This window comes from Triturus cristatus, chromosome 4_1 (assembly GCF_964204655.1).
Source record: "Triturus cristatus chromosome 4_1, aTriCri1.1, whole genome shotgun sequence".
Taxonomy (NCBI): domain Eukaryota; kingdom Metazoa; phylum Chordata; class Amphibia; order Caudata; family Salamandridae; genus Triturus; species Triturus cristatus.
The window spans coordinates 237079561-237093343 of NC_140585.1; the positions used below are offsets into that span (position 1 = coordinate 237079561).

Below are 13783 nucleotides of genomic sequence, written 5' to 3' on the forward strand. Positions count from 1 at the left end.
CTCACAGCGCAATGTTTACCGTGCACAGGAGGAGACTCAGGCTCAGGCTTGCGCCAAAGTCAGGCAGAAACCACCACTCTAGTCAGGGCAAGGAAGTTACACGCCAAAGATAACCCCTGCTCACCCCCTTGGTAGCTTGGCACGAGCAGACAGGCTTATCCCTGAGGCGATGTTTAAAGCGTTTGCGCGCGCACCCAGCAACAACACCCAAGGCCCACCACAAAGGAAACTCCACACAAGGTATTATATAAAAATAGCCTTTGTATTATACACAACACATCAGATAAAAACACACACTTTACAATGTGCCAACAGGCACGGGCAGAATGTACAAGGGATTATATGTACAGGGGACAGGGCCACATGGACCACTGTCCGAAATTAGCACTCTTAGAAATTAGCACATAGGATATAAAATACTGTAGTACAAAATAACATATATAGCACACAACCAGTAACTACTGGTCACAGGTAAGTACCACCTACGCAACCCTAACCACCTTAGGAAAATACTGCGCAGGGAATCAGGACCTCACTAGTACCACCTGTACTAGGAGAAAACAGACAACCAGCATGTCTGTCATACCGCCCGTGCTATTCCAGAACAATAATATGGGGAACGCTTCTCTTATTGTCTCACACGCTTCTTCTGTTAATGCTTGGAGCAAGGCTCACTATACTCTGTATTCCCCTTGCTCTCATCTCTCCCTTCTCACTTGCTCCCTTACATATTCGCCGCATGCGCATATCGGGCCTCGGTGCTCCGGAAGCTCGCGCCCAATTCTGCCTCTTTCTTAGAAACTCCAGACGGAATTTGTGGCTCTCCGTTTCTCGTCATTGCCTCATTCTCCTGGCGTGTGCGATATCCAGAGCACGCAGACCCAGGGCACCCTGCAGCGAGCGGACAGGGGACGCACCCCCAACTTCACACACTAGAGGGCGCAGATAGCCAGCGGTGGCAGGAGATTCCTATTTTAGAACACCCACAATTGCAGCAGTAACCCCCTTTCTCTGGCTTTCTGTTTGGAATGGGGTTCCTGTGCCTTGCCTAGTGCAGGAGACAAGATTCCCATGTTTGCTCTTCATGTGTGTGTCCCCATGTACCCCCATTTGATTATAATACCTGTAGCAGCTTCAACCCAATTATTTTCAGGGAGAAAAATGAAATCAGCTGAGGCCAGGCTCACATTACCCTACCTGCCAAAAAAAAGTAACATAATGGCCACTGACCAATAGGTCAAGGGAGTCGTGGGTCAAAATTGTTTGGGAACCACTGGCTTGGTTTGAAGGGGGTCAGATCTAGTGGTCTCCAGAGATCTCCCTCTCCATTCTAAAGGAAAGATGCAATTTGTGCAACGCGAGAAGCCGCGCATGCGCGATCCCTTCCAGGGCCCGCCCACAGTGCTCACGAGGCCTCTGCCATTGATAATAACACAGTCAGGGAGGGAGGGTTCAGAGGCCAAGTACGAGGCGCAGGGAGATGAAAGGGGTTTACAAAGACTCCCAGACTGGACAAGCGCCGTGGCCCGTGCCCACACACACCTTTCATCATCTCCTCGGTCACCGCCTCTTATTGAATTCTGTTTCTCTCACTCCTGCTCTGCCTGACCTCCGTTTCATTATTAAACTGAAATCACTTGTGCGTGAAGGTGAGGAAAGCAGCCGCGGCGGCACTGAACCAGAACAGCTCGCTCAATGCACCTCATTCCTGCGAGAAGAGCCTCGCCGTTCTGTCAGCGCACCGTACCCCTGTCAGAGGCACCTAAGAGTGCGGCCGGAGGTAAACAGAACTGACAATACACCTCGGGTTTCCTAGAGAAAAAAAGCGGCCAAGCCAAAGTGCCTCCAGTCAGAAGTATTAAAGGCCAATGTACCTGAACACTACCAGAGGTCGCACACAGCTAGACACCCATCTAAGGAACACCCCTCAGCTCTGCCAGGGCACCATACTGCTGTACTGCCCTTTCTGCCAAATACCCCCCCTTTGCCTCCACTCCTCTGTCAAATTCAATGCACCTTTTTCTTAGCAGAACATTTACGCTCACCGCCACACGAGAGGTGTGGTGCAGGGGACAGAGCGGCTGAATATGGAGCACGGGCCCACGTTCGATCCCTGGTGCCTGCGTTCGATCCCTGGCGCCCGCGTTCGATCCCTTGTGCCTGCGTTCGATCCCTGGCGCCTGCGTTTGATCCCTGGCGCCTGCGTTTGATCCCTGGCGCCTGCGTTCGATCCCTGGTGGCAGCTCAGCTCAATATCATGGGTCTCTGGGCAATGGCTCACTTAATCTCCCCGACGCCCCCCAGCGCCTTGAAACCCTTGAGGGGTAATATGTTTGCGCTTTACAAGTACAAATTATTTACCAGTGAATCTCAATTCTGTCAGTCCCACCTGTCAAACTCTACCAAAACAACCTCTATTGAGGTCGTTACCTTCCCACCTTTTGATAGGCGGCTCCGCCAATGCATCTCAACACTGTCACAAGGTAGGATGAGGTGGTTTACTCCGGGTGAGTAAATCCATAGAATGAATCCTTGGGTGTAGCAGGGGGTCAGGTGTCTGGGCACCTTAGCCCGGAAGAGCAAGAGGTTACACATAGCAGCAAACAGCAGCACCCCCCAGGCACAAGCCTCACACGCATAGCTGTCCAAGGAGTATCACTCCAAATGGGCCAGGGTCTGCCTGGCAAACCCAAGAAATGGGCACTGAACCAGGACACAATGGGGCACTCTATTTCTGTCATTCACCAACTGAAGGAAAAAAAATCTTCCGCCCTTCCTTCCCGCCACATGCTAGTGCTACAACGCAATGTCACCAGGAGTGCCTTTTGTGACACAAGGACTGAGTGACAGGTGGCTACTGTTTTATCATTGGTGTTCCCTGGCCTAAAGCATTATTTAATTTCAATTAGAACATTGGAATGTTGGAAGCTCCATTGAAAATAATGGAGTGCTCTGTGCTTATTATGGCTGGTATAGGCCCGGAGCTCTAACATTCCAATGCTTCTTTGTGGCTGTGAACAAAGGCTTCAGGGAGCATGGAGGGATTTATATCCCCTCGCGCTCCCTGAAGACTTTGTTTAATTTGTTAGAACATTCTGCCCTCTAGAGGCAGAATGTTCTAATAGCCTTATAGCCCTTCGTAGCAGGGCTATACCGGCTATTAAAGTCCCGCTGCCTTGTTAAAGTCCCTCGCCTTCGGCTCGGGCCTTTAACGCTGCAGCGGGCCTTTAATAGTGGGTATACCCCGCTACGGCGGGCTATAAGGCTATATTATTTTTATATGCAACACCTTGGGTAAAGGCTTTTCAAGAACCGCACCTGTTTGAGGGCCCCACCCCCTTTTCATCCCATTTAAAGCAGTGGCAAGTAGGTCTATGAGGGAGGGAAGGCGGCGGGGGATGAGTGACGGGGGTGCGGAGAAACTAGTTATGAGGGATGAGATGGGGGTGTCAGACGTACATTCTCACTGTTGAGGTCAGCCTCACTGGGGCAGCCGAAGAGCTCCCTCCGCAGGAGATTGCCGTCATACTCCAGAAAGGTCAAGTAGAGGTTGCGAAAGAACTCCACGTGCTTGTTTTTCACCCGCAGCTTCTTGGGCGAGTTCCAATGGATGACCTGGTGAGAGAAAGAGAATAATCAGAACCACACGGAAGTCTACAACACGTCAGTATATGTCATACTGCCCCATAGGCGAAAAGGAACCCTTAAATCTGCACGGCCGGCCAACTCTCTAGGCCAGAGCCTCGCGCCCCCTGTTTGGGACATTTGGCTATGCCTGGGCTCCCTCGCCCCACAGGCGGGGCCAATTTCGAGCACAATCCTTCAGGTACAGAAATTCTCCCTGTTCAAAATCAGACAAACCCCCGGTGTTCATCACCTGAAAGTCTTATTTCCTTTTTTCTGATTTTAATTCTTTAATATTTTACCCATCGCAGTGCCTCCTGGGCCAGAGAGCTAAGTGCTGGGGGTCAGGTGGGCGAGGTCAGGGTGTGAAAGATATGAGGAGCAGAGGGCCTCGTCTGGGATTATCCAGTGAGGTTAAGGGGTTGGAATTAGAGCATGTAATAGGCACAGTGTGGGTGGTGTTAAAGTGTTGCTGTTGGAAAGTGGTATCAGGTGCAGCTCGACTGTCGCCAAGTCGACCTCCTATCTCAGCTGTGACAAAGTGCTTTATTATTTTAGGTGGTTACAGGTGGTGGGCCCCGGCACTCACTACTGGGGACCTGAACGCATTTTTCATCATCAGACTTTGACCGAGAGAGGAAGGGAAAAAGGGAGACAGGACTTTGAAGAGAAAGAAAAACACACAATGACAAGGGGACGAAAAAACCGTGCATGTTAAATAAATAGGAAGTGCAGGGTGGTGGAAGAAAGAGGCATGAGGTGGAATCAATGTTTAGGAGCTTAGATATCTGGTAATCCAAGGCACCAGCTGTCCTGGAATCTGGCAGTTAGCAGCAGGCTTCTAAAAAGGATTTCGGGGCAATGCGTTATTTTAAAACACATAAAGACCCTTGTGGACACACTTGCAGTGTACAGCTGGGCACTATACTTGTGATCACCTGGGATATGGCCAGCGATCAACATGAAGGTGACGCTCCATGCAAGCAGATGTGCACGTATGGTCAGAGACTAGTGACCATTACAGAGAGTGCCCCTAGGGTGCAGAAGGCGTGCACGCCCACTTTATGCATACCCGGGGCACTTTGGTATTAAACAAGTATTCTCAGGTGCGTGCGAGGTCCCTTATGAAATATGGCTTGCATCAACGCTGGACATGCATGCTCATCTGCATGGGGGTGTGACTTCATGCAACTGAAGCAACCCTTTGAGCCCATGACATATCACAGATTGTGGTGCAAGGAAAGAGAGGCTGTCACAGGGGCACTGAGTACGTGCCACGCGAGGTGGAGCACAGTCCTGAGAATGACCGTGGGGGTGGAGGGGACCCCTGCAGCCAACCCCCTGCAGGCAGGACAGTTACACCCTGCACCTGCCTACAGGGAACCCCTGGCCCCTCTTCAAAGTGAGCCTGAGTGTCCATCTGCAGTGGAAACGAGAGCAGCTGCTTTAAACAGCTGGCCTGCCTTGCAGAAGTTGTTCACAGTGCAGCTGCGGATTTCTGGTTGTATCGTGAACAGCACTTTTTCGTAAATGGTTACACTGCCCGTGTCTGCTTCAAGCTCCCCCAGTGAAGAGTGCGCCACTGCGCACACGTGGACAGAGCGCCTGGACTGTAAGTCTGGCCCTGGTGTGAGGAAGGGCATACATTCTGCATAGTGACGCCTGGTGCATAGTGGAGCTGGCTTGATGAACCAAGCTATGGATGCCCATGCTTCACACACTTACTCACATGAATATGCAGCTTCTTTTCATGTCTTAAGAATAGTGCTGTGCATGAATATGGATACCCACACAACCCCTTCCTGGGGTGTCTTGCGTGCGGCAGTCCTTCATAGCATTACGGGGAGTCAGCCAGTAAACACTTTTTTGGTTCTTGCCTTTGCAGATCAATAACTTCTAGAGTGTAGCCATTTTTTAGGTCTGGCTTTGCAACGCAACGGTCTTCAAGATCTATTATTGTAAACTTTAATATGTACATTGTGTGTGCAATGGCTTCTACCAGAGCAGTGTTTTCCCCTTAGCACATGCTATTGGCTGTTTGGTGTATAAATGAGCTCTCTATGGAATGCTTACATTTCAGTGTATGAGGGACTCTTTTACAACTAATAAGTAACTGGAATCACAGCATATTAAGGGCCAGATGTAGGAAATCGGGGTTTTGCGATTCGCTATTAGGTAATCACAAACAGCGATGTACAATAGTGTGTTTTATAGTGTTTGCGATACCCAGTAGGTAGGTCATGATTTGCGACCCAGTGGGCATTGCTAAAATCAGAGGGATGTTGGCCTGCTGGGGTCAGCAGACCATCATGTCTGTGACTACTGCCTGCTCTTAAAAAACGTTTTTACAACCATTCACAAAGGGAGAACTCAGAGTTAGCGGTAAAATATGAATGTTTGGGGTTGGGTTGGGAGGGACGGGTTGTTCGGTCTGATGTTCCGCAGACCTTCTGGGGCGGAAATTTCCAGTACCGACAGTCTTTACAATATGTCATGTGCATATATGATGCTTATTGGGTTCTGCCCACTCAGTGCTACAGAACATCAATAAAATCTGTTGTTAAAAAAATATGAATGTTTTTCAAGCGCATTTCGGTCACAATATATTCACACAAACCACTGCGAGCTGCTATTAGAAAGGGATACCCTAAACACGCTCCTCTCTAATACCGAATCGCAAACCTATTTTGGGATTTGAGAATGGATTACCTAATCACAAAACGATTTGGTACATAGGAAAATGCTTTTTTCCGCTAGCAAGTGACCCCGTTCTGTGAATCAGGCCATTTGCGACCTGAAAAAAACTTCGTACGTCTGGCCCTAAGTTCTTTATCTCATAGATGCATTGTATACAGAAAGCATTTTTGTTGTTTTCCCACTGAAGAAACTTTTTTAAAGGACTCTCCGTGCAAGCCATACCTTTTGGCTTTGGTCATGTTTATTAACCATTCATGGTGAGAGAAGAATTATGACACCATCTTGACCAGTGGGGAGGCTTACTAGGTGGAAATTGACAGTGTAAGAGATGGCGCTTCAGAATCAGGAGGTATTCATTATCCTGGACACCCAGGGGCAGATTTACAAGCCCCTTGCGCCACTTTTGCGTCATTTTTCCCATGTTAAAAGTGACGCAAAAGTGGCGCAAGGGGCTTGTAAAACTGCCCTCCAGGGTCAGACATGTTTTGGAGGGAAAAACTGAAATCTAACGCCGAAATACTCCAGTTTTTTAGGTCTCGCCTGACCCAGCGCATGCGCTGGTCTGGCGAGACTTTTTGTGAGGGCTCAATAAAGTGCTACCACTGTAGCCTAGAGCTACAGTGCATGTGCGCGGGCACGCGTGCCTCACTTTTTCGGCCGCACGGCCGCTTTGATGTTTGATCGCGATCACTTTCACTTTCGCGGCCGCTTTGATGTTCTCCGTAAGCCGTGAGTTCTTCCTGTTTATTACTTCTATGTAGTAATGGTGGCACCCTTGCGCAGCCATTACTGCAGAGCAGTAATAAACAGAAACAAGCATTGGCATAGCCAATAGGCCTCGCTTTTGGGACCTTATAAGTATTTAGTTATGCAACTGTTGCATGGCTAAACACTTATAAGGTCCCAAAAGCGAGACCTATTGGCTATGCCAATGCTTGTTATACTTATAACCAGGCCTTGACTTTTAGTCGACAGCAGTTTGAATTTTGTGACTTGGCATTTTAATTTTGGCATTAACACAGATGACATCACAAATGGTATAATGTTTTATGTGACTCAACACAGCTGGCTAACTTGTTTGAATTTTAGGTTTTCGATCATAGCCATATCATCACTATGGCTGACATTTTTCAGCGGATTTTCTGCGTTTTTCTCCAAACTATGCCCTGGCTCAGTCTGCACCTGTGGCTGGTAAAGGCTGTGCCCTTTCGCCATGCCCTGCCTTCTGACCCTTTGACTACAAAGCCTGTTGGCCACTGGTCTTCAACTGTGCCTATACACCTAGTCCAGCGGCGCCATGAGCCCGCAGGACACTGGTCACAGATCTTCTTAAGATGAGTTTTCCTCCCTGCCCAGAACATACACAGTGGATGCCCTTGGACAGTCGCTCTGCCCACGAGCACACAGTGGGTTGTAGGTGTTGTCTACAAACCATTATCTGGGGCTGCGCCCTCTGCCTTCTCTCCCACTTTGCTAGCCAGTCAGATTAATTTTTGGTTTGAAATTAAAATTTGCAACCTGACTTACAAACTTTTCTAAAAATATTTGTTAAATTGTTTTTTTGTAACAGTTACAATTATAACCATGCTGGATTGTCCAACAAAAATGACTACTTATTCATATGGCTTTCCGTGCAGCATTTGTAAGAGCTTCAGCGATCAAAAACCTGCATTGTGGTTGTGATACTTTAATTTTCGCCTGAGGTTAGCACACAGACACACGGGCTAGCTGTTGACGTTTTTGTTTCCATCATAAAATAATTGGTTCTCCTTTCTTCACTCATGAAGGTCGTCATGAACACTGGTCTATGTCAAACGTCTTGCAGAATCAAAAAATGCATTTGCTACAGAAAAATCATTGCCTATTCTATAGCAAATATGTGTGTGATTGTTTATTGAAGTTAAGTGTTTAGCGATAGCTACTGAGAATTTATGCAGTGGCTTCAAAACTCACATTTCTAAGAAATGACGCCACACCCATTAATTATTTACCATAATTTATGGATAAATCATATGTAGTCTCAAAATATGCCAATTTGCAAGGGCATAGGAGAGGCTACATTTCAAAGATGGGTTTTCGGCCAGAGCATAATACGGAGTCAGTGCTACTCATAGTCACCGAAAAATTAAAGAGCATATTAGATCAGGGAAGGACCGCTGCCATTGTGTTACTAGATCTAATCGTGGCATTCGACACGGTAGACCACAAAATCCTTGTCAACAGACTCGAAAACATTGGAATCAAAGGCACAGCCAACCAATGGGTGGCCTCGGTTTTGAGCGACAGGTCCTTTCAGTGCATGGAGGCTGGCATTTTGTCAGACACCCTTTCGGCTCCATGGGGAGTACCTCAGGGTTCCTCCCTGAACCCGACCCTCTTTAATGTATATTTGAGCCCACTAGCCCACATAGTCCAGGAGTATGGACTCTCCATTGTGTCATATGCCGATGACACACAATTAGTTGCTTCTGTAGCCGATTCCCTGAACTCCGACCATAAACAACTTACCCTGTGTCTGGAGAGGATAGGAACTTGGATGGCGGACTGCAGCCTGAAGCTGAATGGGGATAAAACTGAGCTTATGATCCTGGGTGGCAATTCCAACCCTCGGTTAGAAATTCCTTGGCCAGCCACCTGGGGTCCTCCTCCAACCTCTAAATGCGCCATAAAAAATCTGGGTATGTGGATCGATGAGAATCTAACGATAGATACGCAAGCCAAAAAACTAGCTGGTACATACTTCGGCATCCTTCAGATGCTCAGGAAAATCCTTGGCCTACTCCCGGAGAAATCGAGAAGGACATTGGTACAAGCCCTCGTTGTGTCAAGACTCGACTATGGAAACTCACTATACCTCGGATCACCCAAATATGTTACCAATAAGCTACAGATTGTACAGACTCTGGCAGCGAGACTGTTTCTCAATATACCTAGGAATCAGTCAGCTAGAGCATCCCTTAGAGAGCTACACTGACTCCCTGTCCATACCAGAATCAAATTTAAGTCCCTCTGTCTGGCACATAGAACCATGTATGGGAGAGGTTTAATCATGTTGCGAACCCTGATCTCCCACTACGCACCTCGCCGCTATCTTAGGTCAGGGTCGAATTTCTAGAGGAACACCACCAGAATTAAGAGGTCAAGATGGGGTGGAAGATCCTTTTCACATCTGGCACCCAAACTCTGGAATAGCATGGACCCAGAGTTACTATCGATCGAAAACGAACAGGCCTTCAAAAAAGAAACTTAAAACCTGGCTGTTCCCCTAACTCTTGTTCCAGATAGCTTTCTCTACCTGTTATAGCGCTGGGATGCCTGCGGGTAGCCATGAGCTCTATAAATCCCTAATCCTAAACCTAAAGGAAGGGAGGACATCGAGAGCCTGCATAGCTATTAAAAAGTGTAAGGCAAAAAATGTACTCGAAAATTATGATAAAGTCTTTAGAAAATTAAAAAAGAAAATTGAGATATTTCTGTGCATCTCAATGGAGTACTCATGACTATATCATGAATTAAATGACATTTAGATAAATTAATATTTTTTGAACAAGAAACATTCTAGAATACCTCCATGCCCTGGCAACATTACCACCAATTACTCAAGACATGCCAGTTTGTCATGTTCTCTGTTTATATGGGCTATATCGTTATTAAATGTGAAGCAAGATTATGTTATATTAACCAGATAAAACGTAGGTTTTTGTATAGCGCCTTAGCATAGATTCAGAATTGTATTATGTAAGCATGCACTCTTGATTGGTTGGTTAAGGAAAATGATACATAGTGAAGTAAAGTAATATGCAGCGGATCACACAATTTGGTCAAGTGGAGCAGCTGGGATTCTGGCCCTGTTTGTAAACTGTGCAATTCAAGCGTTGTAGGGTTACATCCTTCTCTCTTCTGTTTAGCATCAAAGATCAGTACAATTATTTCACGTGGGTCAATAAATACACTTATCTCATCTTAGATCAAACTGGCATCATGCATAGTCATAAGATGTATGTTTCCATAGAAACTGAAGATGAAACATAGGGATAGAAATTGCCTGTCTGAAACCAAGATACACATCCCGTGTCTTTTTCAAGTGCTGTGACCCAAAGAGCAAGCTCACTGAGGCTCCAAGACTTCTTCGTTGTGCTAAGTACTTAACTGAGATGCTAGAGGTGTTGACCTTCACCTAAAATTGCTCTGTCTGTTAAGCGAGGCGAGTCATAGGGACATTAACCTAAAACTATCACCCCCTGTCTTTACTTCTGGAAAATAATGCCATTCTCATGCAAACTGAACCACCTCCAAGAAATTCTGGAAACTTGATATTCTGAGTAAAATTACTTGGGCTGTATTTTGTGTGTACATACACATACACACACACACACACACACACACACACACACATAAAAATAAGTTAAGTGTAAGGGAAGGCAAAACATGCTACTTTTAGGTCTGGCATTAGCCTAGACCTTTTGATATTAATACAATTATACACATAATATACTTATAAAAGTCTAAAGCCTGCCCTCTTCATCCATTGGACTGCTGGTGTGTCCTTCCCAGCAAGGGGCAAATGGTCAGCCCACTCCAGCCACCAGCAAACTTCCCAGGGAGTGACAACATTCAGCTCTTTCACAAGGAGCTGCACACATGGTAGTTTCCTTCGGTGCCAAAGACTACTAGGATAATGTGTGCTTTTTGAGACCCAATTTTTTTTTGTTTTAGTCAATGTATTCTTCGATATCAGTGAAGACCCAGAAACTTCTCCAACAATAAAGAATTACAAAATCTATGACAAAACAAGCACTGAAAATGTTAAAAGCCTGGCAGCCAACACAAGACACATTGGTTTTGCCAATGCTTGTTATTTTTATGTCACTGATGGCTCCACTGACCTCACTTGGCAAATAAAATGATTTTAAGGGGGGGCTCAACACCTCAATGACTGCAATTAAATAATTAACAAAAGAAAAAAACAAAATGCAGAGGCGACCTGTAAGTATAGCTCAGAGAGGGGCAGCGGGGTGCGCACACACACACCCATGCATTCACTTGCAGACACGCGCGCACACACATCTATTTACAACACTCACTCACAAATACACATACATTCTTGTACAAAACGGTAAATTAAAACACAAAACTTACCTGCTGCAGCTCTCAGGGAGGGAAGTCTTGGAGGTGCCAGGAGGGTTGAAACTGCCCGCTCCCCTTATTGGCTGGCCTTAGGTCAGCTAATGAGGAGAGACAGTAGTCCCAACCCTCTTGGCACCTCTGAGGCTTCGCCAGGATGGATGAGACTGCTGTTTTCCCTCATTGGCTGGAGGGGAGACCTAGGGTAGCCAATGAGGGAAGGCAGCAGTCCCTACCTTGTCACTGAATTGGATGGGGTCAGAGAGACTGCTGACCCCACCCCACTCTGTGACTAGGATTTTGTGTTGAATAGGTGTCAGGGATAGACACTCTGCCCTGGGCACTTCAGGGCCTAAAACTGAGGAGCTCAAGTTCGAAGCTATCACTGACGCCCCCTCTCGTCATGAGGGGGAGGGCCTCGAGGACCTTTGCTGAGCTGAGGAGGTCACGCCCATGGGAGCTGTGACATCCCCAGTCCATCAAAATTCAGCTCAGGCAGCCAGGCATTTAGTGCATTTCTAGCTCCTGGCTGCCTGACCTGTAAATAAAGAGTGTCTGTCAAGCTGATTTTTGATCAGCCTGACAGACACTCTTTATGTCAAAAAGGTGCGGGCATGGCCCCTCAGCACTTATGGACCGGCCGCTGCTGAATAAATGGTCACTGAGACCTCGCCTGGGTTCCAACTCGGTTACAGCGCTTGAAGGAGACTTCTGTGGTGTGAAGCATGGCTTTCGAGGCATGCTCTGCCACGGTCTAGTCTTCAATTTCGACTGCACTCCAAAATCTGTACCCCCCACTACAAAATCTGAGAGTTTATATTCCTCCACAACTCTCCCCAGAGTTCCTACGCACAGCCAATGTCTTTAAATAATGAAAGAGACATCACTCAACCTATAGTGGAGAACAATTTGTCCCCGTTTAATCTGCATTCTCTCAATAAAAAGTAAATATTTCAACATGTTTATTGTGCTCAGTAACACACAGTAAGCTGAGCACTCAGAAGAGGAGCTGCAGACCCTTGCAGTGCAAACAGAAAAATACGAATTTTTAAGCAGCGAAAAGATTCAATAAAAAAATCTACCTTTTGACAAAAAGTATATATACATTTATTCTTTTTAGTGCTAAATAGTACTGAATTGAACTATTTTAAAAAACATTGTTCCTTTTTTAAAACAACCAATATGTATCTTGTATAATGAACTGAACTAAAACATAATCTCCTTCACGACACGATGCAACACAAGCATCGGTGGATTCTGGCGAGATTAAAAACATTGTCTGCCTGTTCTCCTCGGGTTTAGACTCATGCCACCAGAATCCCTTGAAAGATTTATAGATCTATAGGAGCTGCCGGATATGTATCTCACATATTGCGGAGTGTGCGTGTCAAGATGTCAAATCAATGAAGTTGTCGAGTTTCTTTCCACTTTTAATGAAAATAAAAGATACAAATTTGTTTTCAATTTCCTGGAAAAAACTCAAGGATGCAGCGATTTTCCAATAGCAGCACAGAGCTCTTCATTTTACTGCAGTTGATGAAAAACCTGCAGCCTCTTGACACGTTCTGTTCCAAGAGCGTGGGTTCCTGGAAGGACTGACGGAGCGGATTTTCTCCTTTCAGTGGTGCTGAAAACGCAGTTTCCGGCTGAAAGACTAAGCCCCGTGCACGCGCACCAGGTGTCGGCTGTTGCAGCTTGCGGCCGCTTGACACATCACAAGAAAAGGTCAGGAATCTCGAGGTTCTGCACAAACTAAATTTATTTAGCTTTCATCGACCGACAAAGGCTAAATGAATTACATTTGTTGTGTATCATGGCTGCTTGACCTTTTCCTGGCAGGCCTCGGTGTGTAGAGAATCTGAAAAACTGGTCCAAAATGGCCGACAGATTTCAAAGATGGCTGAGGGCGGGTTGCTAGGAAGCACACCCTTGAGCTCTATTGCCATGGAGAGAGGGGCACATTGTGCACATGCTAAGTAAGAGAGATACAGCATCTATACTCTGTATAGCTAAATAACTCAGAACTTTATTCACCGATGAAGTAATACAACATTTATCTTCAGTCTTTCCCCTTTCGCTCCCAGAATACCCCAAGAAAGATGGCCTCTGACATTCAATAATACACACAAAACCCCTTCCCCAAAAAATCAAGATCACTAGAAAACATATTTCCTTTTCTCGGCTGCTCGGTCAGTTTCGCGCTGTGCTTACTTGTGTCAGCAGCGCCGGGGTGGGCTCCCGCACCGATGTTCTTTCTCTGCTGGGCCCTTCGGACCAGGGTGGGCTCCTGGCTCCGAGTTGATTTCCGCGACCGGGTGGGCTCCGACAGTCGCCGCGA

At 46.6% G+C, this 13783-nt stretch overlaps 1 protein-coding gene across 2 annotated transcripts in view; it reads right to left on the minus strand.

Annotated features, from left to right (window-relative positions):
* LARGE1 (LARGE xylosyl- and glucuronyltransferase 1) overlaps nucleotides 1-13783 on the minus strand; it is a 998660-nt gene that overhangs the window by 68922 nt on the left and 915955 nt on the right. For both annotated transcript variants that reach the window (XM_085651963.1, XM_085651962.1), the window contains exon 10: nucleotides 3460-3615. In XM_085651963.1, coding sequence (XP_085508089.1) covers nucleotides 3460-3615 — 156 coding nt within the window. The remainder of the gene's footprint in view (nucleotides 1-3459; nucleotides 3616-13783) is intronic.